General features: G+C 50.4%; 1 protein-coding gene across 9 annotated transcripts in view; it reads right to left on the bottom strand.

The window, feature by feature from the left end:
* Positions 1-222: 222 nt before the first annotated feature.
* Positions 223-25709, bottom strand: part of LOC116945232 (nuclear receptor coactivator 7-like) — a 70207-nt gene continuing 44720 nt past the window's right edge. For 8 of the 9 annotated variants that reach the window (XM_076068987.1, XM_076068986.1, XM_032959544.2 and 5 more), the window contains 8 exons: positions 23469-25447; positions 21610-21778; positions 21122-21314; positions 14432-14557; positions 13581-13733; positions 10266-10361; positions 9559-9632; positions 223-9258 (listed from right to left, as the gene is read on the bottom strand). In XM_076068987.1, the coding sequence (XP_075925102.1) occupies positions 9123-9258; positions 9559-9632; positions 10266-10361; positions 13581-13733; positions 14432-14557; positions 21122-21314; positions 21610-21778; positions 23469-25447 (2926 nt within the window). In that variant the 3' untranslated portion in view covers positions 223-9122. The remainder of the gene's footprint in view (positions 9259-9558; positions 9633-10265; positions 10362-13580; positions 13734-14431; positions 14558-21121; positions 21315-21609; positions 21779-23468; positions 25448-25709) is intronic. The other variant, XM_032959543.2, reaches the window with a different exon arrangement.

Raw genomic sequence — 25709 nt, forward strand, 5'->3', positions numbered from 1 at the left:
CCACGAGCTCAATGCCAATGTCGAGGTCTGTTGGCCACGAGAGGAATGGAGGAGAGAGTTCGTGTAGTTTTGCTATTCACCCATTGAAGGAGAGCACAGACTGCGATAGTTTACGATACGGTCCGTAGTTTAGGTTGCATGGCCACAGTCCCGCTGCAGTTTAAACGCACGATCTTGTCAAGGGTGTAAGAGTTAAAAAAAAGAAGTTTGAACAGAGATGGGTCACGGCACAGGTATACACGTTTTATTTGTAAATGCAGCATGTACATCATCAAGGCAAGGGGGGATGCAACTGTGTGTGTGTGTGTGGTGCACGAGCAGGCAGAGAGGGGGACCTCTTTTGGTAGGCACACGTGCCAGCCCTCGTGTTGAACCTTGTGCAGTCCTTTATTAAATACAACCGGGACGGAATGTAGATTTCAGTGTAAACGGGCATATGCCACCGATTTTTTTTTCATAACTTGTAAGGCCACAAAAGGCCAACCATACTGTGTACATTCATTTCCACTGTAGCAGTCATTATACATTATTATTTCATCATGTATTCATTGTACGAGTATCCGGTAGTAGGCTATGTCTGCTTCAAGGATAAGGATTTCCATTTCTAGGCAATGCCTTAGCAACCCAAAGCGCCTTACATCGCATATTGATGCCCTGCTGCAGTCGAGCCGAGGACACCCTTAGCGACAGCTGTCCCTGTACGATACAAGAAGTACACAGCACCCGGGCTGAAAATAATTTGCCAAGTAGGTGCGGTGTTGCTACTGGGTTTTTTTTCAATTAAGTACTGAAATTTAATTTAACAACTGTTGCAATGTTTTATCGTGGCTTCTATGGAATTACCCCCATTGTTTTGGCTGTATCTTCAGCATCAGCCATGACTTGTGTTAACCGACTATGGGAGCCTATATATTTTCTTAAGCTTCTAGCACACGACACGAAACAGTTTAAGAACCTTAGGCTGACCCCGTCCCTCCGAGTGAAACCGATCAAAAAGTTGAAGGTATCGCCAATGTTTTTTTTTTCTTTTCTTCCACGAGGATCGGGACATGGGAATGTTTGACGAATTCGATTATTAAGTATTTGGTACGTGGGAGGAAACCAGAGTGCCCAGAGAAAACCACGAGTGCAGGGAGCAGTGGTGGCGGGTGGGGATGTATACATTGGTGGCGTGCAAGCCTGCAAGGTGGGGGACACCTGGCCGCAAGTGAGAACTCAACCAAGTGGCTTGTCGCGTGCAAATGTACACGCGAGACGCGTGATGTTCATTTATAAATGCGGAGGGAAGAAACCGGGAGGACCCGGAGAGAACTCCACGCGACCACAGGGAGAACATGCAAAACTCCAAATATACAGCAGGGTCGGGATCCCACGACCTCCTGTATACCGGGCGAGGTAGTAAACATCTCGCCACCGTGACGCCCCAATTTAAGTGGCGTATAGGAACTGGCAAGCGCATGCACAGCAGGGGACGGCAGGCAAAGAGGTCAAGGCTCATGGGTTCCTTCCTTTCTCGGACAAATCAATAAAGCACGTAAGTGTGTAGCCTCCTGGCTACTATGCCAATTTAAATCACAGTGGAATCACTTCACGCCCAACCCCTACACGAATCAGCCAATCGGAGTGCATGACAGAGACGGCATGGAGAGGCGTTCGTTCGTCCAACAGCGGATTACTTTCTTCTGCAAGAGGACATATTCTTGACGTGGTGTAAAAAAAAACATCTGGAGACCATTAAACACCGAAGGACCTTTGGTGGGCAGGGGCACCTAGGCCAAGTCTGGTACCAGGCGGGAGACGACACAAAATGTGCTCCCTTCAACCCAGCAATGACCACGGTCGGCCAGTCCTTACTCATGCACATGAGCCGAGGTTGGGTTTACGAAAACAAAACAAAAACTATTTTTGACCGAGAACCCCCAGAAAGATAAACGGTGGTATTTCCAAATGCTTCAGAATGTTTTTGTTGTTTTCTGTCGAGTTCAGTTGTTCGTTACTCTACAGCAGTGGCGGTCAATACGTGGAGCGCCATCCGGCGATGGATGGTAACACTATTGTCTCGCTCTGAGGACACATCAGAACGCTAACATAAGCGAACAAACATTTTTCGTTTCGGGTGACGGCAAATCAACAAAAAAATTATCCCCAACAATTAATGCTTTAAAAATAATGCCTACCAATAGAGGGCGCTAATACTTTGTGTGTGTCCATCGGTGTTCTTCAGTGCGAGACCCGCGGGCCACTGGTGACCCCTAGTGGCATTTAGTGGGGGCCCCGACACTACACAAAGGTTCAAAACACCCCGCCATCATCGTGCTGCTGTCAACCCCCAATGGTTTCAAATGTGTGGCGGCCCTCGCTCTGACGATGTCTCTTCGGCAAAAGTGGGCCCCCTTATTAGTGGAAAAACACTGAAGTATATTGCAGGGTTATATTTGCGGGTCGTTGTTGGTCTAAAGCCTTCCGGTGGAATCCACCAGAATGGATCTTCACGGCGCTTGGTGGATTGGCCACCATTGATCTGCGTATCATCAACATAGCGTGAGTGGGTATTCTGTGTGCTGTATCAGGGGTCCACAAACCCCGGGGCCACGGACCGCTAACGGTAGCCAAAATGAGTCAAAAACAAACGTCGCTGGAGAGCTTCTTTGAAAAGGGAGAAAGACCCAATGATGACCCCCCCCCCCTCCCAAGATCCGTGAAAAAATTGTCTTCCACAAAACCGGTCCCTGGTGGCAAAAAGGTTGGGGACCGTTGTTGTATATCACAGAGAGGGGCGGCTGACGAACTCGTGAACATTGAGCGACAGAAATTTTTAAAAAATGGCACCCCCCGAATGGCAAAAAATAAACACCGCAAAGCCATGCTGCTTTGTTGTTCACCGCGTCTCCACGCCGCACAGAAGCGTAAAAATTCCAGACAGTCTCAGTCTGGTACTGTAAATACCACAGCATTGGAATGTGCGTGAGAATTTACTTTTTTCAATGGTGAGCTCCCCCCCCCCCATTATTCAATCATGTATTTTTTTATTTGAATGTTGAAAACAAATATAATTCACCTAACAAGTTGTAAAATTGGTACAGTTGTTTTGGTCGTGAAAAATAAATGGGGTTCTGCCCCCCCCCCTCTGCTGAATCAGCCCCAAGCGTTCCATTCCACAGGGCTTCGTTTTCTCTGGGCACTAAAAACCTCAAGGAGAACCCCCCTCACTGAATAAAGCATTGAACAAAAATAAACGGCGAAGGTCTTAATTGGCAAGAGCCCCACATCGCACGTTATCCATACCGCTACAGTGGATTTGTTATGATGCTACAATGGCATTGCAGTCCACCGATGAGATGTACCGTATATAGCAAATGGCTTTATCTTTAAGGCCACAGAGCCTACCGATGTAACGTCTTACCAGTCTGCAAAGTTTTGTGTACGGCATGCAACCACCACTGGCTTGAGAGTTGGATGCACAGACGCTTCAATAACACAATGCTCAAATTCATTTGGGTTATGTTTACACAACAGCTACAGGACTTGCTGCATCATTGCACGGGACAAGCAGTACCCGTTCACAAATGTTCCACTGCGTGCAACCGTTAGGAATTCGCCGACGTAACATCATTGATTAGGAGGTGAAACTATGCACCGATTTGTCGATTAATACAGATTCTAAATCTCACGATACAAGCATTGAATCATGTGGAAGAAGCGATGTGTTTTTTTTCTTTCTTTTGTATACATCGCAAGTAATGGGTTCATGTCACACCGCCGCTGCAAGCCACGAAGAGGCGCTACCATCCACAGAAGTGTCAGCAAGAGGAAGAGTCGCCTGATTGCACTCATGACCCTTTAACTCATGACGCAAACTACCTCCAGCGCTAAATTAATACGGGCCACACACACACACACAGCGCCTACGCCACGAAGACTTTGCGAGAAGGGCGACTATAATACCCACACTTTACCCCGCCGTTTACTGAACTTCCAGACAACGATGTCTATGCACAGTTTACCCAGAGGTGGACACGAGTGCAGCGCGTTTTTCCCCTCCCCCCCTCCCCCACCACGACCAGAAACTGTCCAACCTCACGGAACTCATTCTTTATAAGTTGGCGACGCACGAACGGCACGAATGCAAAAAAAGAAAGAGCCATCGTCTAACGTCGACTTTCCACCGAGTGGAAAGCTATACATTTTGGAATTGGTCAACTTTACTGGAGCGGATCTTACTCCGACCACTTTTGTCGGAGTACAGCAGTACCACCCTGGAATTGCCGTGAGTGCCCATTACAATTCTCCAGGAATGAGCACGTCACGACCCGTCAAAAACGCGAAAAAATGATTCTCAATGCGGGCCGGGCGCAGTGGCTTAGTGCCAAACGCCCCCTTGAGTTTTCCAGTCTGAGTTCACAAGCGCACGCGGTTTTCCAGAAGTGGCATGGTGAGATATGTTACCGTTTACAGCCGTGCCGGGCACCTGCTCGAGTTGAAAGCGTCACCCCGGTCTCAAAAATAAATAGACGAATCTCGTCGCCAAGGACCTTTATTTTTTGCTTTCGCATCCCCTCCATTATATTCCAACTGCATTATCGGCATCACGAGGCAACAAAAAGACGGCTCCATCCGCAACTCTCGCCGAAAGCGGTGTAACCACATCGTGTTCTGGAGAACCGCACCAGAATACATCACGTCTTGAGTAACACGAACGTGCCTCTTTATCCACACTCGGGGCAGATCTTCATATGCCCTGCAGAAAGCGCTTGTCACGGTGTCAAACTGAAAAAAATACTTCGTTCTCAAGGGCTTGAACAAAGCATATTTTGTCAACGACGAAACTGAACGATTCATTTTAAGTCACTGGCTCGCGATCAGACCGAGCCCCAACCACTGCTCTACACACTTTGAGAAAGCTGGTTTCATCACGGGTGATTGAAAGCCGGACTTCAACCCAGGATGCCGGCAGCATTGCAAGCTCAGTGCTTTGACCCAGTGCTCTGGGCCAGCTGGCCCATCCTCACCGCACCGCTGCTTCACGCAAAACTGCGGGGATTTCAAACGCTCGCCCATCCGGTAGAGGAAGAAACTCTTGACCAAGAAGGCATCATGTTGCGTTCCAAATGTTACCTTTTACCAAGTGCGTTTGTTGAGACTGCAAAAAAGAAAAGACAGCATTTTCCTCCTGCTCACACTGAAGCCACTGGTGGCACCCTGCTGCCACTGGTGGCACCCTGCTGCCACTGGTGGCACCCTGCTGTGTACAAGGCGGCAGCCAAATACAGGTCACGAGTCGCGTATTCCATCTTTCTACGACCAAACACAGGAAAACACTATCGTATGTATTTTTTTTTGTAAAACGTCTCTGAAATTAGCGAGTTAGTGGGGAAGATTGGAGTATGGGGGATGAACTGCATGCACCTGCAAGGCATCAAGTTCAAAAGGATTTTTTTTTGTTTTGTAAATTCATTACATTTCAAGTAACTAATTTCAGTTTAAAACTTCAGTTAATGTCTTCTTTTTCCCTAAAAGGAACCTAAATAACTGTTAATGGTCACGGTAACAAGGGACCTTTTTTCCTCCCAAGTGGATTTGTGACCAAGTTTTTAAATGTGCTCAACACAAGCGGTCACTAGATTATGTCTTTAGCGTTCCATTACATTGCTCTTATAAGCTTGAAACAAATAGTGCGACAGATATGCAATACTTTTTTTAACGAGCAACCAGCGGAAATCTTTCATCAATAACACATCCGCGTGACCAAATACAAAAAAAAGCCTTCGTTTGCAGAAAGTGGTAAAAATATAGCATCTTGGAAAACCATCGGAATACTGTGTAAGGGGTATGGAGTACGTAACAATGGTGTAGCGATGGGCACATTGTGATCTCACCGTGCCATGAACCCTGCTGTTACCCGAGTTCGATTCCTGGTAACGGGCATCATCAGTGGCGAGCGATATCCACAACCGGTTGTGTGGCCTTCAAATGCACCAGCCCACGCTGATCAGGATGGTGAAGTACGGTCATATAACCCACATCACTGACACGTCAATCCAGCAGTAAAGTGACAAAGGGCTGTACATTATTATTCAATTATTTTACTCACGGTTAACCAAAGTCATCACCGCACGAACGTGCAGCACGTGAATATTCCGTTACATTATTTCATTTAAACGACCAAATACTGGAGGCAAAGTGTCCGGAGCAAAGGTAATATGTGTGATATCGTTAAAAATATTAATATTCTTAAAAGTGTTTTAATGCAAGTTTCAGTTTTCCAAGATGCAATATAAATTCACCGCACTTGGGGGGGCCAAGCACCAACCGGTTAGAAAACACATTTCAAGTATTGTATTAAAATATAATAATAAAAATTACGTTAATAATAAAAGAAATACAGTAACGTAGAGCCGTGCATTTCAAGCAAATCTCCATATAATGAAGAAACAAACGTCGAATTCAAACTCGTTAAAGTTCCTGTAATGCGTCTATCACATTTCGCGAGCTTCACATCGCTCATGGCAGCAGAGGTGCAATCATAATAACCCGACGTCACATTTACCAAACCAAGGAAAAGCACCGTTCTTCGTGTCGTTGTTACCGGACCACAACAACAGAATGATTCAATCACGATTCAGTTAAACAATCCAGGCCTCGGACATCCACAACGCCTGGCCCCACCGCTGCCTTCGAATACAGCCAACTACTCCCGAAAGCACATGCGCTCAGCTTCCGGCAACGAGCGATCATTTCAATGTGGTGGTTAATTCGGTGAACCGCGCGCCAAACAAGCCCTGCGAAACACAGGTCGACGCGTCTCCACATTGCCTGGCCTGCCCGCTTGCCCTCGAATGCGGCAACTACTCCAAAAGCACACGCGCTCAGTTTCCGCCAATGAGCGATCGTTCTAATGAGGGTGGCCACAGCGAACTGTAATTAAGTTCTGCCAACCATGGGCGACCTCCCTCGTGTGTTGCAGAGAAAACGGGCAGCAAATGTACGTTGAACTTGTTTCGCACCGTACGTCGCCAGCCGCGCTAACTGGAAGTGCTATAGATCGTTGACTGCCCGCTTGGATTGGTTTTAAGAAAAACGTAGCGTAAGAACTATAGCACGTTTCAAGACCGTTGCTATTTCCATCCTGCCATACGAAACAAATCAAAGCTTCCGCAACAATAACTTTTTGGGACTCGTATATATACTAAAAATTAGCAAGGAATTTATATGCGGATTGTACAAACACAACACCTGCAGGAATACTAAACGTGAAGATTCTCAAGAGGCTTCAAATTACGTTCATGGTGGTAGTTTCAGCTTTTCGAGTTGTATTATTTAAGTGGAATACAACATGGCACAGAGACTACTGTGAAGTCTTGAACAACGTAAAATGACCATCACAGCCTCGGCTATACTGCAGTTGGAAAAAAAAATTGTACAGGACGGAATCCACCATCAAGTTTCGTCTAAAAAAAATACGTCACTGGCGCTGTATTCAAGAGTATTCCATGAAGATCAATTCATCAGAGGTTGTCCACGTTTTAAGTGTCTGTTTTTGTGCAGAAGAGCATACTTGTGATTTGTATTTCACATGCGAATAACCCCTCGTGTGTTCACAAAGAGATCCGTTTTAAATATGATGCGTTGTTGAAAGGCTTTGAGACTAGGACGTTAAAAGGATTAAACTTGCAGATTTTTCCCAAGCTAATACACCAAGTATCATTATTTAAAGTGTAAAAATGTGGCTCAGAAAACGGGGTCTAACATTAGGTCAAAGGAACATTTCATCAGACCTTTTACCACGAGATGTTTTATCTTCCCCCATTGAAAGGCCAGGCATGGTGCAGGTGGTGCGTGAGTGGTCACTCATCCCGATTAGGAAATTAAAACACAGCCTGGGAGCGACGACACGTACAATGCGACCACCCGGGCTTGCTTCACTATTAACAGCTGGCTCTGGACCTGTCAGAGAGAGAGAGACAGGCGCATTGTACAAGGCCATGGCTTATAAAAGAAGAACCAATTAAGATGCTACAATTTTTATTTTTTTAAGTAGCACCTCACGAGACTTTTTCCTGCACCAATTCCTGCATTATTTTTTTCGTTTCCACAATCTCACGGCTCGTTTAAAATCAAACCAAAACCAAAGCCTCGTTTTGAAATCCTGCACACACCATACCGCACCACGTTGGTTTCAGATAACGTTTGACTCAAATTGTGAACGTTTTGCTGGACACGACCAGAACGATCGCCGAAAGCGATCACAAAAGCCCAAACGCGGACAATTAAAGCATTTCACGGCCAGAGATAAGCATCACAATGCATCACAATACTATCGTCAGAGAACCAAAGCCGTTATTGTCGCTAATAAGCCTCCCAAGTCCCTTTCACATGCTCCAGGCTGCTACGCTGGCAATCCCCGCTTGTAAAACATGGTGCCGCTTGTAAAAGAGAGCAAATGAAGGCGGGGCATTCGTAGGGCGGCGTAATTAAGTGGGCAAGAGAACCTTCTCGCACAGATGAACGCAGCCCATCACCCGCTAAGCGACCCGCGTGGCGAGGGGCACGGTGGAGTCGCCAGAGCCGGCCGGCAGCGGGCAACAAACCGATCACCCCCCCCCCCCACCACCACACCCACCCACCCCCCTCAACGACCCCAACACCGACAAAAATCAAACCTTGCGTAAGCACAAGCAACGACGAGTGTGCCGTACAACTCGCGTACGGCCGTGCGCTCCGCTCAAAAGCTCACTTGCGCATTTCCACCAGGCGCCTTTAGCCGCCGAGTCGGACTGCGGGCGGAGCGATCTCCGCAAATATTTACCCCGGGCCGTGTTGAGCACGCCGCGAGGGATTCTCGCCACAACCTGCGCCAAAGTTGTGGTGGGGCCGCCGGACCCTTTGGTTACGCCCGGACCTGGAAGGGAACGTCTGGTACGCGTCCGTGGTGCCCGTGAAGCGAAGGGGTTCGCCCCTGGCGTGTCGCGCTGTTTCATCATCGTCACCTTCGGCGCTGGGCGTGTGTGGTGTGGTGGGGTGGGGTGTGGTGGGGTGGGGTAGTGGTGGGGTGTGGTGGGGTGGGGTGGGGAGGGGGGGGGACCCTCGATGGGGGCCACTCGGCCGAGAGACACCGGGGCTGCTCACTCGAAGGCCCAGACTTCAAGTGCCCGGACGCAGAAGTCGTCTCGGGTGGCCAGCGGCTCGTTTTTAAACGTGTGGCAGCGGCGGCTCGACCCGTGGTACAGGTCGCCCCCCAGCCACAACCCAAACACGCCGCTGAGGAGGGGGGGGGGGGGGGGTGGGGGGGGGGGGCGTAACGGGTGGGGGAATTATGAGCGACAGTGGCAGCAGGGAAGGGGGTGGAGAGAAATCGTGCAGGGATGAGGGCGCATCAAAGTAACAAAAAATGCCGTTCAGCCGATGCAAGGAAAATTGGATAAACGGGCACATTTGTCCACGGACTTATGTTCAGGTTAAACAACGGTTTCACGTGAAAGAGCGATGCCGTACTAAGTACTCATTAACTCGGGTATTAAAATGTGTCGCTGAATGGCGGATGAAACGATTGAGACTCACTCTCCTCCACCAATGACCAAGGAATCCTTGTCGCCGCTGATAAAGAAAGAATTTTCTCCCGTCCACCTGAAAATCTGAAGTCAAATAAAACAATACAATTAAACCGGTTAATAGCAACAACAACAAAAACACGTACAAAACTTATTTATAAGCAGGTGGTTGAACGGCTCCTTTTGAAGGGAGCGCTATAGATCAAATAAGTACAGACGTAATAGCTGCAGATTACAGCAATCGTTGAAAGAAAATTTTAATCAAGCGCACGTTGATTCTAAATTTGGAGGGGAAAACCGGAGGACCCGGAGAAAAATCCACGTGACCACGGAGAGAAACACGCAAACTCCAAATATACAGCGGGCATCAGGGTCGGGATCGAACCCACGACCTCCTATATACCAGGCGAGGGAGTTAACATCTCCTAGCCACCGTGGTGCTCGACCAACACTCACCATACGCAAAAACCTGCCGACCAACTAAATTCAGCGAAACCATTTATAACGCCAAGTGGACAAAAACAGAGGGATTTAATACACTCGCACCATTGTTTCAACTGACCAGGCCCGGGATAATGAATCGAACCCCCACGGCCTTTGGCCGGCGATTCCATTGTGCGGACCACAGCAATACGGCAGCATCCCACAAATCTAAGGACGCGCGAGAACACAGCCGTTTCACATTTCACGAGCAGTCGTCTGTTATGGAAAGGCTACCTTGAAGTCTGGATTGAAGGTGTACAGGAAGGTTTCTCCAGTGCCGTAGTAGTGGTCGTTGCATCGGATTGCGGAGGATACGAAAGCCCCGAATACCTGCAAGTGCATGCGCACACACACATAAGGGAGAAGTCAAAAGCAAGTCGAAACCCACAGGAAGACCAAAGATCACGCGTACATCCGTTATTAGACCGTTTGGGGGGGAAAAGTGCCGTTGCCAAGTGCCTAGTAATGCCGGGTACTAATCTAAGGTTGAGATGACCCCAGAGAGGTGAATAACTCACTCAAGATATTCATAAAACTCGGGTCAACAGGTTGGTAATGCAGTACACTAACCACTAGACAACTGCTCCCCCTAATATTCACAGACATACAAATCACAAATATATATATAAAAAAAGGAAAATTTGTGAATGTGTGTGTCTGTTCGAAATGTTGAGCATACTTCCCGACATGGAACAAACTTTAAATTTGGCATGTGGGTAGCTTCCAGACTGTACACAATGCAAAAAGTATTTGGGGGGGGGGGAGGTGCAATAATGGATCTAATATTTTTTCACGGCAAGTGAGCGGTGACGTCACATCTGTGATGTCACCCGCATGCGGCAGCGTCACGCAGTGTGCCTGCTGACGTCACGCATCCCCCCTCCCCCCCACCCTCCGCGTAGGCCGTCAATTAATCCAAGACAAGAATCCAAATCCCGGTTCGAAGCCGGGTAGTAAAGCTAGTACCCATATATATATCCTTTAACATACCATTGTGGTAAGTTCTGTGAGTGGCCACTACGCTTGGCCACCTTCATCTCCCCGATGCCGATTTTCTTTTACGCACCACACCGGGAAACGATTTTAAGTCTGAGTTGACCTAGGGGAGTCCCAGAAACCGGTTAAGATATTTGTCACTGGTGTTGGCAGCGAGTGGGAATCGAGCTCGAGTCATCGGGTTCGTAGCGCAGCGCGCTAACCGCTACACTACCGCTCCCCACTCCATATATATATCCATACGTGCAAAGACAAAAACCCCTACAATAGCCCAAACAGAACGTGCTGTTTTTGCGAGCACCTACGAAGGTCCCGGCACAGTACACGAGGGGGTGGGTGGCCAACACCACGCGCGACCGCCTTTGTGTCTCTCCCCACATGCATGCAGACGCGCGCACACACACACACACACACTCACTCAAAACACCCACACACACAAGGCCCACGACACATTCATCTCACATTGCATCACGGTACTTCCCACCTTCCCACCAATGGAATTTTCCTTTACTCTACCACGGGGCAACCCAGACGACCCCGCCCCCCCCCCACCCCCGTAAATGCGCTCAAGTCGGCAAATGCAGTTCGGTTTCGCGGACGGTGGAGGGAAGAAAAAAAAAACGATCTCAGCAAATGGCACCAAGCCGGTAGAGCAGCCGAAAGATCGCGTGGGAAGGGGAGAGAGGTCAACATGTCCAGTTGAGCGAGTGGGCTCGTGTTCGTGCCAGTCGGTGCTCGTTTCGTCCAGGCCGTCACGCAACAAACGCCTTGCGTCTCCACGGCGAACGGCGCCCGTCTGTTCCGAAAGGTTCTAAAAACCTCTTGGGCTTGGGACAACTAGATGCCACGTGAACGAGCTCCGTGTGGGTGAAAGACTAGACTTTCATAGCTCGCAGTAACGAACACGCCCCTCTTTTCTACGATCGATGAGAATTGCTGGATGCCGCTGACGAATATTGGCGCGAGCCTGCGTCATTGATGTCGCCGGAATGCGACATGGAGATGGAGGTTGGTGAATCACTCGGAGAAAGGCAGTCGGTGAGAGACAAACGCACATCATCCGGCAACCCAGTACTGTCAGCAAGGGCAGTAGAGTGAGGCTGGGATTTTAGGTTTCCACTCATCACCAAGTCCCCACTAAAGCCTCAAGATGTCCCGAGGGGTACCAGGCAAACCTGACTTGAGATAAGGCTTCATTGGCCCAGGCTGCTGCTGTGTAATCTTGTTGTTGCGGGTGTTATCGTGTGTGCCGCTGCTGCCCCGAGGCATACCAGGCAAGCCTGGCCACAGGTGGTGCATCAGCCGGTGATCTCGGGCAACTCATGGTACACCTGGGGGGGGTCTGTCCCGTGACCTCCTGCCAGCGGGCGTGCGACACGACGTGGGGCCTTAGCGTGCACATAGCCTGGCACAAGCGCCGTGGTGACGTCACCGCCACATAGCGGCGAATGGCGGCTGCCGTTGCCATTGCTGCGTGTCTGCTTCCGCTGCCGAGCAAGCCGCCTGGTTCTGCAGCAAGCGAGGTTGGTAGAGAGTCGCAACCTGCGAGCCTCAAGGCTCGACACTCCCCGGTGAAAATTCACTGCCAGCGTTACATTCAAACTCCCAATTTCCACACCCGTCAAACCCCTCATCAGGGCCCTATCTCATTACAGATCAATGCAGACCTTATTGGTCACCCCGCGCCCTTTATAAATATGAAGGTTCATCAGGCAAAGAAGTCCCATCACAAGCGAGAAACACAAACAAAAATACGCAATTTTATTCGTGTTACTCAATTTCCCTGTACAAGAATACGGGGAAACCGCATGGGTCGACAGATATGCAATTCGCCAATTTGCCTCTGTGGTCTACGGAGACAGGGTGAAAGGCGGGTGAATTAAGCAACAGCTGGCGATGAAGTCACATTCGCAGCCACACCCAGAAGTAATTATCAAATCCGTTTTGCCAGAGGCTACCTACTACATGTACGTGATCTTTATTAGATATTACACATGAAAGCCAATTGAGATACAAGAGCCAATTGCTTCAGATCGTTGAGGAGCTCCATATTTAGTTGAGGAACCCACTGCCCTCAGAACCCGCTACTCTAAGAACCTCCTTACTCAGAATAGGAACCCCTCATCAATAAACAAACTATACGTTTCAATACAAGAACCTCCGACTCAGTTTTTGAACCCCAAACTCAATTAAAAAAAAAAATCTACTCAACGTAAGCATTCCGTACACGGTCTGTGATCCCGTCTTAAGTCTTTTGTCATTGTCTGTTGTATTTCCCCACAAACACAATCCTAATCGTGCGACCAAAACTGCTTGAGCTAGTATAATAAACAATAATAAATACTACCTGAACATGTCCAATCAAGATTTAACATGGCATTGTTAAAGAAGGAGTGGTGATACAATTTAAAGAGAGGTGGTGGCTGGTGTTGGTTGGTGGGGGTGGAGGTTGTGGGTGAGTAGGCGGAGGCGGGGGGTGGGTGGTGGTGGTGGTGGAGGAGGTGGAGGAGGAGGTGGAGGAGGAGGAGGAGGAGCGGGTTGGGGGCCGCCCACCTGCCCGTCGGTGTCGCACACAACGAGCAGCACAGGCGAGTCGGAGAGCAGAGCGGCGCGGTACAGCGTGCCCAGGCTCGTGCCGTGCTGCGCCGTGCCATACAGCAGGCTCCACGTGTAGCCCACCGTGCGCGGGGGCAGCTCCGGCACCAGCTGCGGGCAAGAGCGGCGGGCGGCGGCGGCGGCGGCGGCACGCGGTTCAGAGCGGGTGGCGGGGAACGCGGTTCAGAGCGGGTGGCGGGGAACGCGGCGCTCGGGGGGTGGAAGGAAGGGGCGGAAGGGGCGGAACGCGGCAGGGGTTTTTTTGCGCGCATCCACAGCGACCCGTTTAATAGGCGGGAACGCCCGCTTTTTGGATTTGTCGCGATCGGGCAGGGGAGTCCGTTATCGGATGTGTTAATGGACAGCGTGCGAAGTCCTGGAATAAAAAAAAAAAAACGCTTAAATAGTCTTACCCATGATCGTCTACTACAGGGCACGAAGGTTTTTTTTTTACGATTTTGCTTTTTTTACACGCAATTGCCGAAACGGTGTTCTTGGAGTGCTCTTTAGCTGTAACATCTGGCAAGCCTGCAGCTATTGCTGAGCAGGCCTGACTTTGCTGATGAGGCGCTGAAGGTCGTACAAGTCCCAAAGCTTGCCTGGTCAAATGTTGCTGGAAAAAAATTGTCTACAATGCCTGCAGGTGGCTTGACAGAAAATATATCTCATGTAGAAAATGTTACTTTTTAGCTTCATTATATATTGTAAACACAGTTCCTGTCTGTTATCTATTCGAGTCCCGTTAACTTCGACGACGAAAGAGATGTATGTATTTTTAGAGTGTCGCGTGTGTGTGTCCATGTGCGTACCTTTTCAATGTGGTGGTGCTGCAATAAGTTGCTCTCAACGTTCAACGTTGGCCACATGGGCTCAGGTTCGCTGTCGGTGAGCGTGTGGAGACTCTGCCTCCTCAGAGCCTCCTCCAGGGTCACGATCTGGGTAACAGGAGTACAAAGACAAAGATCCCCCGTATAACCTTAATAGACTTTAGGAGCAAGTGCTGTTAGCGAGTAGCACCTATGAAGGTGGCCAGCACCACTCTCAGCTGCATTTTTCTCCCGAGTGGTGATGTTTACACACCGCACCAGGTACTCATTTGATGCCGAGTCGACCTAGGGGAGGCCCAGGACCGGTTCAGATAATCGTCACTGGTGTCAGCCATCAGTGGGAATCGAACCAGTTGCCAGGTTCATAGCGCAGCTTATTAATCGCGACACTTCCGCTCCTCACGAGTACAACAACAACCGCCATTCGCCACTAAGTGGCGGTGACGTCACCACGACGCTTGTGCCAGGCCATGTGCACCTTGATGCCACGTGAAGTGTCGAACGCCCGCTGGCAGGAGGTCACGGGGCAGACAGAGGTGCCACGGGTCGACTGACTGACATGACTGGCTGATGCACCACCTGTGCCCCCTACTGTGCCAACCTGCTGTGCTTTAGCCACCCGGTGCTCTGCTCGTTGTTGTGAGCGTCGCTCTTCCGCCCTCCGTTGTTGTTGGAGGGTGACTGCCTCCAACTGCCCAGTAGCGTCCTTCACGAGCCTCCTCCACAGAGGCCGATCTTGACACCGCTGGTACCAGTCATCGGCAAGTCCACTCAGCTCCACGTCCTCCTGTACCACATCACTCCATCTCTTCTCTAGCCCGTGCCGCGCCCGTTTAGCACCCTCGATCCGGCCGAACAAAAGCTGTTTCGGCATGCGGTGGCTGGCCATGCGGGCTACATGACCCAGCCAACGCAGCCTTGCCTGCCGGAGGAGCTCACCGATGGGACCTTGCCCAGATCTTTCAAGGATTTGTGAGCTCCTCACACAATCCAGCCTGGTTAAACCCAGGATGGATCGTAGGCAGGCTAGCCTACATTTTTCTAACCGGTGAAGATGTTCCATTAAGGGGGTCCACGTTACGCAAGCGTAGAGGAGGGAATAACCGTGGCCGAGAAGACCTGAAGCTTAGTGCGGAGCGACAGACCAGGTAGCTGCCACACAGCGTTACGCAACTGATGAAAAGATATTGTCGCTCGACTGATTTGGAGTGAGACCTCTGCTGTTAAACTGGAGCCGGTCATAAGCACACTTCCCAGGTATGGGAAACTCTCCACTCTCTCCACAACTGCCCCATCACCGATTGGGAGTTGTGGGGGTGGAGTGTCCGATGGTACAAAATACCCAGGCAGGTGCTTAGTTTTGGTGGGGCTGATGGTAAGGCCCCATCTCTTAGTGCCACGCTCCAGTCTCAGCAGCAGCGTCTCCTACTCCTCCTCTGAATGAGCAGCTATTACCAAATCATCGGCATACATAACGTGGTTGAGCAATAGGGACCCATCCCTTGACCGCACCCGGGCATCGATCAGCCTCCCATAATATCTGTACCAAATGGAGATTCCCCTGGTACAGCTATTGAAGGCTTCACGAACTACATGGTCAAAATATATGTTAAATAATGTGGGAGCCAGAGGACATCCTTGTCGCACCCCAAGGTGTACAGGGAATGGCTCTGACTCCCGGCCACGTAGTTTTACCCGGGCCCGCTCACCATCATGAAAGTCCTTAATGATCGTGAGCAGGGGGTCAGGGACTCCAAAAGCACGAAGAACAACCCAGAGCCCAGGCCTACTGATGGTATTGACCAGGTCAATAAAGCAGAGATATAGGTCTTGTTGGAATTCCCTACACCTCTGCTGTAGCAGATGGACAGAAAATATGGCATCTGTGCAGGACCGCCCTTTCCTGAAACCGTGCACCCACACACACACGGTCACTAATTCTATCAATAAGGAAATTAACAACTCCAATATAAAGGGTGTTTTAGAAAGATTGACCCAATTTCAAAGCAGTATATTTCACGATGGCAACATGTTACAATTACACAAAAAGTTACAAACCGGTTTGATGAGTTATAAAGTTGTACTAACCATTTTATAAATGCTCTATGTGCCCTCTACCTGCTGCACGGACAACATCGAGACGATAGTTGAATTCGTCCCAAACGCGTGGTCGCCCTGTGCTGTTCCCCTGACATAAACAGCAGCCCGTTTCCTCAAATTGTCGGTACCAACGATGAATGCTCCTCGACATCGGCGGATCAATGCCAAAACGCCGTTGAAACGCACGCTGCACCGCAATTACGGATTCAGTCTTGCTGAACTGCAGAACGCAAAACGCCCCTTGTGTTGCGGGGTCACCGTCTTCCGAATGACTGAGGCTAGGGGCTGTTTGTGCGCTGGGATAGGCATCTAGCGGTAATCATTTGAAACTCTTTCAAGTGGTAAGAGTTTCATTCATGGGCGGTTCGTGGTTGCAGATATATATAGCGATTTCAAATCGGGTCCATCTTTTTGAAACACCCTGTAAATTACAATAAGGAATTCAACAAACATACACAAGGTCACCCCATTGGTGACCTCTTAGCCTTGCTTTGAGGTTTCTGCTGAAATCCCTCCCCCTGGCCTTTGAAAATTCCTTCCTTGATTTAACATCTCCCTTGTCTTGCACACGTGGTTAGCTAACATCGTGCGAGTTGGTGTCATATTTCTGTGTTACCCGCCGGTGCTACTTGAAAGATGTTAACTACCTCGCCTGGTTACAAGAGGTCGTGGCTTCGATCCCGACCCTGACGCCTGCTGCTGCTGCTGCTGTATATTTGGAGTTTACGTGTCTCTCTCTCATCATCATCACGGTGGCTAGGAGATGTTAACTACCTCGCCTGGTATACAGGAGGTCGTGGCTTCGATCCCGACCCTGACGCCTGCTGCTGCTGCTGCTGTATATTTGGAGTTTGCGTGTCTCTCTCCATGGCCGCGTGGGTTTTTCTCTGTGTCCTCCGGTTTTTCCCTCCACATTTAGAAACATGCGTTTCAAAGTATTTGGCTGCTATGAATTCCCACCCGATAAGCCACTTCGTTGGGCTATCATTTGTGGCCAGGTTGCTTCTGAAAAAAAGCTACATAGCTAAGTGGGCCTTACCTAGTAAAATCAAATTAAAAATGCATAGTATAGTTTCAGAATGGTGCGTGACCTGGATGTTGTTTTCCTCCATCATGTCTGCTACTAAGTGTCTGCAATGTTATGATTTATTCGCTGCTCTAGCTTCCTACTTTTTTCTCTCCACCAAGATCCTCCGCAGGTCTTTCTTGTAAAAACGGCTTAAGGGCTGAATGTTTCTTACTCACGCGTGAACAAATAAAATCGAGCAATGTTGGTTGGTTGTCTCACGGAATTCAAACTTGCATATGTAATTCTGAAAAGATGGAATTCAAACAAACCAAGTGCAAAACCCTTATTTAATTTTAATTTCATGCAGTGACTCAACTCAGGGCCATCAACGGAGTGCTGCACTAGACAATCCAGTTTAATCAAGGGTGAATAAAACCCAGTTTTGAACCCAACACTTCCACCTCATGTGCGTCAGTGTTAAGCGACATGCAAGTATTCGTGACATTTCCACTAATGACTGCCGACAATTTTGTTATCAGACTAAAACCACCCTGAATGCATTCATTCTTGTCAGATTTTTAGAAGCCAAGCTGCCCGAGCCTGGTTAGTACTTGGATGAAAGGCTGCTTGTGAATTCCAGGTGTTGTAGGTTTTTGGACTGCAAAGTATGCAACAGATAGTATCTGAATCTGTCTCGGGTGTTCTTCGCCTAAACAAATGCATGAGTTGTCTCCGGGTACTGTTTTTCTCTCATTCCAAATCACCCATTCATGGAATTGGTCAGACATCCCAAAGATTAAATCGGGGGCTCCCCTGTTTAAATAAAAGCCATCAATACCTCTTCTTTGGTTCTTTCGGTAAAGTCACGTAGAATGAGAATAAATAATAAATTGATAAAATAAAATAACACAATAATATTCTCACAACGTTTCGGCCACAACACAAGCGGCCTTCATCAGGTGAAGGGACGAGACTGTCTGGTAGGACAGCGCTGGAGTGAAAAAGCCACGCTCAGATCACGACCTTTAAGCTGTGTGAGAAGAAACAAAGCACCTTGACAAAGGAATTAGCATATAATTTAGCATTGAAATGGCTGAGTGATTAGCTTGTGACTGGTCACAGAAATGGTTATGTTAAAGTTAAAGCATACACATCTGCAGAGGCACCCCTTGACAAAGGAATTAGCATAGAATTTAGCATTGAAATAGCTAAGTTAAAGCATACACATCCGCAGAGGCACCCCTTGACAAAGGAATTAGCATAGAATTTAGCATTGAAATAGCTGAGTGATTAGCTTGTAACTGGTCACAGAAATAGCTATGTTAAAGTCAGAGCATACATTCACCGAGGCACCTAGTACAAATCAAACAGGAGAATTTAGCATTGAAATAACTAGGCGAATTTAGCATTGAAATAACTGAGTGATTAGCTAGTGACTGGTCACATAATGGCTATGTTGAAGTCAAGGCCTACACATCTGAGCTATTCACAGTAACTGGGTATACAATACAATATATAATGAATACTATATAGTGAACCAATAAAAACTAAAATATAAATTACCTTAATGTTATCAATAAACTCTATATTCTCCAATCAGCTAAGCTACCAACAATAAGTCGTTATATATCACAATGCTATATGGCGAAAAAATGGGTGGATTCTTACCCTCAACTTTAGCAACACGGATAGCTACGGGCCCCGTTCAGACGGACGAGTTCATCCATGGTCGAAACAGAGGAGGGGGAGAGAGACAGCTGCGAGGCGCTATTATACTCCATGTTGTAAACCATACCATTAACCGTGGTGTGAGAGGTATTAAGAGTCAATGCTGGCGAAAGAGCTGCGGTCTAAAGGTCATCGTAAAATACAATTAATTAAGAACGGAAATGGTTTAAAACATTTTTCCAATGGTTACTAAGCCAGAATCCATCTTCTCGGTTGAAATTGTCTCTGTGCTTGTATATGTGAATGGCCTCATGAACGAATCTCTCATGGTAGCCGGTTGGTTTGCAAAGAACCTCCGTTTTGGAGAAGTCAATGTCATGTGAGCCCACTGAATTATAACAGTGATCTGCCACGGCAGAGGAGTTCGTTCTACCGTGTTTCAAGTCTGCTTTATGTTCGCGGATGCGGTCAGAGATATGTCGTTTGGTTTCTCCAATGTAGCTACATTCACAGAGGCACTTTGGTTTGTAAACGCCCGGGTACTGTATGTCTGGAACAGCATCTTTTACAGATGGAACTAAATCACGGATTTTATGTACTGTGTTGAATAGGACCTGGATCTTGTGTTTATTCAGGATTTTGGAGATCTTTTTAGTGACCCCTGCAATGTAGGGTAAGGTGATGGTTTTGAGTGGTTCCACAAGAGGATCCTTCTTCATGACTGGAGTGATGGCTTTGCGGATTGTGTAGTCGGAGTAACCATTAGCCCTGAGAGCCTGGTGTACGTGCTTGAGTTCACTGGTAATGTGTTCCTGGTCGGAAATGCATTGGGCTCTATGGTATAGAGTCTTGATGAGGGAGTTCTTCTGGGATGGATGGTGGTGGGAATCCGGTTTCACGTAAGCATCTGTATGGGTAGCTTTCCTGTAGACAGAGTGGCTCATTGAACCATCATGTCTCCTTTTAATTAAGACATCCAAAAAGGGTAGTTTGCCATCTTTTTCGACCTCCATGGTAAATCTGATGGCTGGGTGTATGGAATTGATGTGGTCGCGGAATTGGTCTAGAGCAGGCTGGCCATGTGGCCAGATGACAAAGGTGTCATCCACGTACCTCTTCCATAAGGTCGGGCGTAGAGTGGCAGTCTGGATGGCGTCAGTTTCAAATTTTTCCATGAATACGTTGGCTACAACCGGAGATAGAGAGGAGCCCATTGGGGTGCCCTCAGTTTGTTTGTAGAAAGTTCCATTCCAGGTGAAGTATGTGTTGGTTAAGCAATGTCTCACCAGGGGGGGTACATCAGTATGCGGTCCTTGATGAACCAGGTCTTCAATGATAGCGATGGTGTCAGGTACCGGGACTTTGGTGAACAAGGACACCACATCAAAACTGACAAGCAGGTCGTCTGGGGACAGGGAAATGCCTTTGATTGTCGATATCAGGTGAGTAGAATTTAGTACCGCAGAGGTGGTTTTTCCAGTGAAAGGTCGCAGCATATCAGCAAGAAAACGTGCCAGTTTATAGGTGGGGGACTTGATAGTAGAGACGATGGGACGAAGGGGTGTATCTTCTTTGTGTATCTTTGGAAGGCCGTATAATCTTGGTGGTCTGGCAGCAGAGGGTTTCAACGAGAACTGTTTGATCTCATCAATTAATGCTGTTGAATCTGAGATGATTTTGTTCGTTTTAAAATCGAAATTTAACCATCAATACCTATTTAGATATTTAGATTGTATGTCCACAGGAAGGGCCCAGTGAACTCTTTGGCTTAATTTCACGGGCGGAAACTTTCTATAAGAAATACCGGAGAGAGAGAGAGAAAAAAAAAACACGTAAGGAGGCATTACTTTGGGGGTGTACTCCGCATTGCAATACGAGCATCGTTCGTGTCGCACCTCCCAGTCCATCGAGGAGTCCGAGTAAAAGTCCTCGATGGCCTCCAGGGCCTCCGCGTCGTGCCGCTCCAGAACCACGAAGCCCAGCTCCCCCGAGCCATCACCGCCACCGCCGCCGCCCCCGCCGGCACCACCGCCGCAACCGCAAACCTCCGGCGTCCACTGAGCGAAGAACGTGTAGAGCTGGTCGACCCTGCACGCGCACCACAGTGGCGGACTCTCAGACGAGCTCCACCCATCACCACTGGTGTCTGCGTTCCATGGACACAGCACTTCGGGCCTTTAAGTTTCCGCACCTTTGGTCCCGCGCTCAGCAACCGAGATTTAACAAAAATAAACACGGATAATAAACGTACACGTTTTAGCAGGAGTAATCGCCCACCGCTAGTGATAGCGGCTGCCCCCCTCCCTCCCCCCCCCCACCTCTTGAGCCACGGACTCCCAAAACAAGTGGCGACTGCACCGGCGAAAACAATCGGGGGACGTGCCTGTCTTTGGGCACGGCGAACCAGTACTCGGGCTGGGCTCCGCGGCAGGCGTAGTGCTGCACCACCGGCGAGCGCGCCGGCTCGAAGGAGCAGCGCATGGGCTTGCCCACGCGCAGGCACAGGAACATCGGCGGGGAGTCGCTCTCCGGCTCGCGGGCCGGAAGCAGGGCTGTAGAGATTGGGGAGTTGGTCGTGCAGAGAGAACGCACGCGCACGCACACACACACACAGGTGTTTGTTAGGAGCTGCTGTGCGGGTGGACCTGGGGGGGCGCTTCATGTCGCACGGCTGGGCCGGCACCACTGGGACACTGGGGTTTGAAACATGGCTTCAGCCGCCCCACGACTCTGACGTGTAAATTAGTAGCTACCTTAGCATGCTGATCATTAACCGCACCAAAAACATCGAGTTATGGTTTTTTTCCCCAAATTAATACAGCTTTTTTCAGATTTAAAATACATTTCAAACATCTATATTATTGCCAGAAAGGTTAAAATCTTTAACTCCACATTTTTATTTAAAAAAAATTGATTAACGTGTGAGAGAATCCCACTTTGCAAGGGATACCAGAGGTTTGGCGAGGAAGAGTAGGCAAAATACTCCCTCTAGTCGAGGTCCTTCCAGCAGCAGTGGCTTGAGAGAGCGATTGAAGAGCTGTGCCTTTACCCGTTATAAAAATATGTGCCCTGAATGCTGCTAAAGGGGGCTCTCACTGTACAGTAGTGACAAAAAGTGGTTCTGTAGCAACGATTTTAGGGTCCGTTAACCGACAACAAGGTTCTGTGACAGTTTAACACATAGCAGGAGGCTTTCACGGAAAATATTATCCATAACCGAGGTTTTTTTTTGGGCTAGATCACGTAGATATGTGTCGTTAAACCTCCCACCACCCAACACAGCCAATTACTAAGGTTTTTCACGTAAACAAAACATGCCAATTCGTTACTAGTACAGCACATGGTGTGTTGGAGAGCGAACCTGCCCTCTGGATTTCGCACCCGATTGGCTAACAAGTGACGACATGACGTTTATCCCTCTATTTAACAATGGACCAGGAGTATTTCCCCACAAATCGGGCTGTCGCCTGATGAGGCTAGTTGTAATTACTGGTGAAATGTCGTACTCCGATTGTAAATGTTGTGGATTTGCTCTCCAACACGCCGGTGTGCTGTACCAGTAACGAATTGGCAAGTTTTTGTTAACGTGACAAACCTTCTAATTTGGCTGTGCCGGGTGGTGGGTGGGTTTAACGGCACATTTATATTCTCTGTGACACTTTAAAAAAAATAAAAACTACAACGCACAATTAGAAAATGGTAAAAAAAATGCAAAAAGTACATTTCTAACAGATGTAATTAACATCTACCAGTCCTGCTATATTGGAAATTCTGTGCAGGTTTAATAATGAATCTTCCATGTACAGAATAATGCAAAAGTATTGTTGAATCTTTTGCAGAAATATAAACGTTAAACACCTCCACAATCCAGCATGGTGAAGCATGGTCAAACAACGCCCATTACTGCAGGACGCGGCGAGGTCTTCATCCAGATATGGATTGACAAACGCCTATAAATTATTGTTACTGTAACGGTGTTTGGCATCGGATCGTAAATCAAATTGGATTTTCGCAATTTCAATAATAATAATAATGATTAAAACTGTCTATGTAAGACTCCCCACCGTTGGTGCTTGACCATTTTTCTCAAACAATTGTCTTGAGAACACATCGCGAACCGCCGACGTGAACGCTTAAAATATACGACTGCACGCACACATGAAGAGAACAACTGAATAACTAAAAAATCGTAGAGCATTTAGAGAATGTTAAAAAATATTGCTCCGGGCAGCTTCTGTTCACCTTCGATTGGCTCTTCCATCGTCTTCAGCAAACGGTGCAGAGGTTCCTTCTGCGCCTCCGAATAAATTTTTGTCCTCTCCCAACGCGGCCGAGAAACTCCCTCGCCGCCATCCCCCTTCCTCTTCTTTCCCTTCGCCGAACCCGCCGGCTTCGTCACAACCGCACCATCCACGAGGACCTCGCAAGCGTCCCTGCTCACCCCTTCCCGCGTCAGGCCGCCGCCCTCTTCCCGCTCCAGGCCGCCGCCCTCTTCCCGCGTCAGGCCGCCGCCCTCTTCCCGCGTCAGGCCGCCGCCCTCTTCCCGCAGCAGGCCGCCGCCCCCTTCCTCCGTCGCGTCGTCGCTTGCCCCTCGCCGCGTGCCGGCGGCCTCCTCGTGTGGCGCGCTCGCAGCCTCCCTCCGCTGCACACCGCCGCCTTCTTCGCCCGTCGCACCGCCGCCGCCCTCCCGCCTCGCGGCGTCGGCCTCTTCGCGTTTCGCGCCGCTCCCCTCTTCCTGCTTCACGCCGCCGCCCTTCCTCTGAGGAACGCCGCCGCCCCCTTTGGGAACGCCGCCGCCGCCGCCGCCGCCGCCGCGCTTCTGGCGGGCGCCGCTGCCCCGCTTCTGGCGAGCGTTTCCGCCCCCTTTCTGGGAACCGCCGCCACCCACCTCGTTTTGGGCGCTGCCGCTGCCCTCCTTGGGAGGCCCTTTCGTCGCCACCCTACGGGGGAGGTCGGCCAGGCTCCTCCACTTTCTGCCGGAGCGCTCGGCCTCCCGGACGAGAGGAGCGCGGGCGACGTCCGGGCCGGGATGCTCGTCCTGGCCCTCCGAGGAGACATCTGCCGCAGCCGCCGCCTCCTCCTTGTCGTCCCGATCGCCGGTCCGGTCGGCCACGACCGCCTCCAGCTCCTCCTCGTCCACGTACCACACGGTGCTCCGGCCTGCCGTGGACGAGCCCATCGAGATGCCGGAGCTCTGCTCGTTGCGCGTCTCCGTCTCCGCGGCCGACGGCTCCGCCGCCTCCTCGGCCGCCGAAGTCTCCGCGTCCGTTTTATCGCCGGCGTTGGCCGGTGTCGACGCCGAAGCGGTCGACGCCATCGCCGCAGCCGAAAGCTCATTTTCATTCTCCGCTGGGGCAACGCTGTGTTCGCGGGCGCGGCTCGCGGAGGCAGCGGCGACGTCCCCCGCGCGGGCGTCGCTCGGGTCCCTCCCGGGGTGCTCCTCCACCGAGATCCCGGAACTCTCCTCGCCCTTCGCAGGGTCCTCCTCTCCTGACGGCGCCGCCGGCATCGCCGCCGCGATCGTCGCGCCCCCGGCGGCACCGTCCCCGGTTACCGGATCGAGCGCGACTTCTGGACGCTCGCCCTGCCCCGCCGCCATCTCACCGTTGGGCATCGGCAAATCCGGCCCGATTGCTTCGCGCGCGGTCTCGCCACCGTTCGCCTTCGCCGTGGCATCCGCGGAGCTGAGGTCGGACGCCACTGACGAAGCAGTGAGGCCATCGGCCTCGAGACGATCGCGCGGCGGAGGACTGCCGTCCCCCTGGATCTTCGTGCTCTCCAAAGGCGCGCGCGCACCGCCGTGCTCCTCCCCGGCGGGAACGTCTTCCGCCCAGGGCGCCTCCTTCTCCCCGGCGCCCGAGTCGGCGTCGCCGTTCTCGCACGCGGACGAGTCGGCGTTCGCCTGCGTCGCGGCCGAGGCCAGGCTCCACGACGCCCTGTCCGAGGGCGTCTCGTCGTCGTCCGCGTCGTCCCCGTCGTCGGCGGCGGCGGCGGCGGGGCCGTTGCACGAGCGGCACCCCCGGCCGTCGGGGGCGCCGGCGGGCGGGCGGGCAGAGCCGCCGGGGGATCGATCGGGGACGGGCTCCGGCGACGGCTCGGAGGCGACGGCCGAGCGCGCTCGCTCGCGCTCCAGACGGGTGAAGGGGCTGAGCTCGTGCTCGGGCGCGAAGGCCCCCACGTCCTCGGGCCTGCTCGGGGAACAGAAACACTCGGAGAAGTTTCTGGAGGCGTGCAGACGCAACACGCAACACACACCCCCCGCCCCCCCCCCCCACCGTTGCGCACGCGCGACGGTGGAGGAGGTTGCATTGGAAGGACCGGCGGGAAGTGCCGGGATGGGGCGGGGAGGGAGGGGAGAGGGTCGGGGATGAAGTTGGGTTATGGGCCATTGAACGGGAGAAAGGGCAGCGGGTGGAGAGGATGTCGTGTCGTAGATGTGCAAAGGAAGTTAGGAGTAAGAATAACACAAACAAAAAGGGGGAG

Source organism: Petromyzon marinus, chromosome 23 (genome assembly GCF_048934315.1).
Source record: "Petromyzon marinus isolate PM22_M1 ecotype Great Lakes invasive population chromosome 23, UKy_Petmar_22M1.pri1.0, whole genome shotgun sequence".
NCBI classification, from domain to species: Eukaryota; Metazoa; Chordata; class Hyperoartia; order Petromyzontiformes; family Petromyzontidae; genus Petromyzon; species Petromyzon marinus.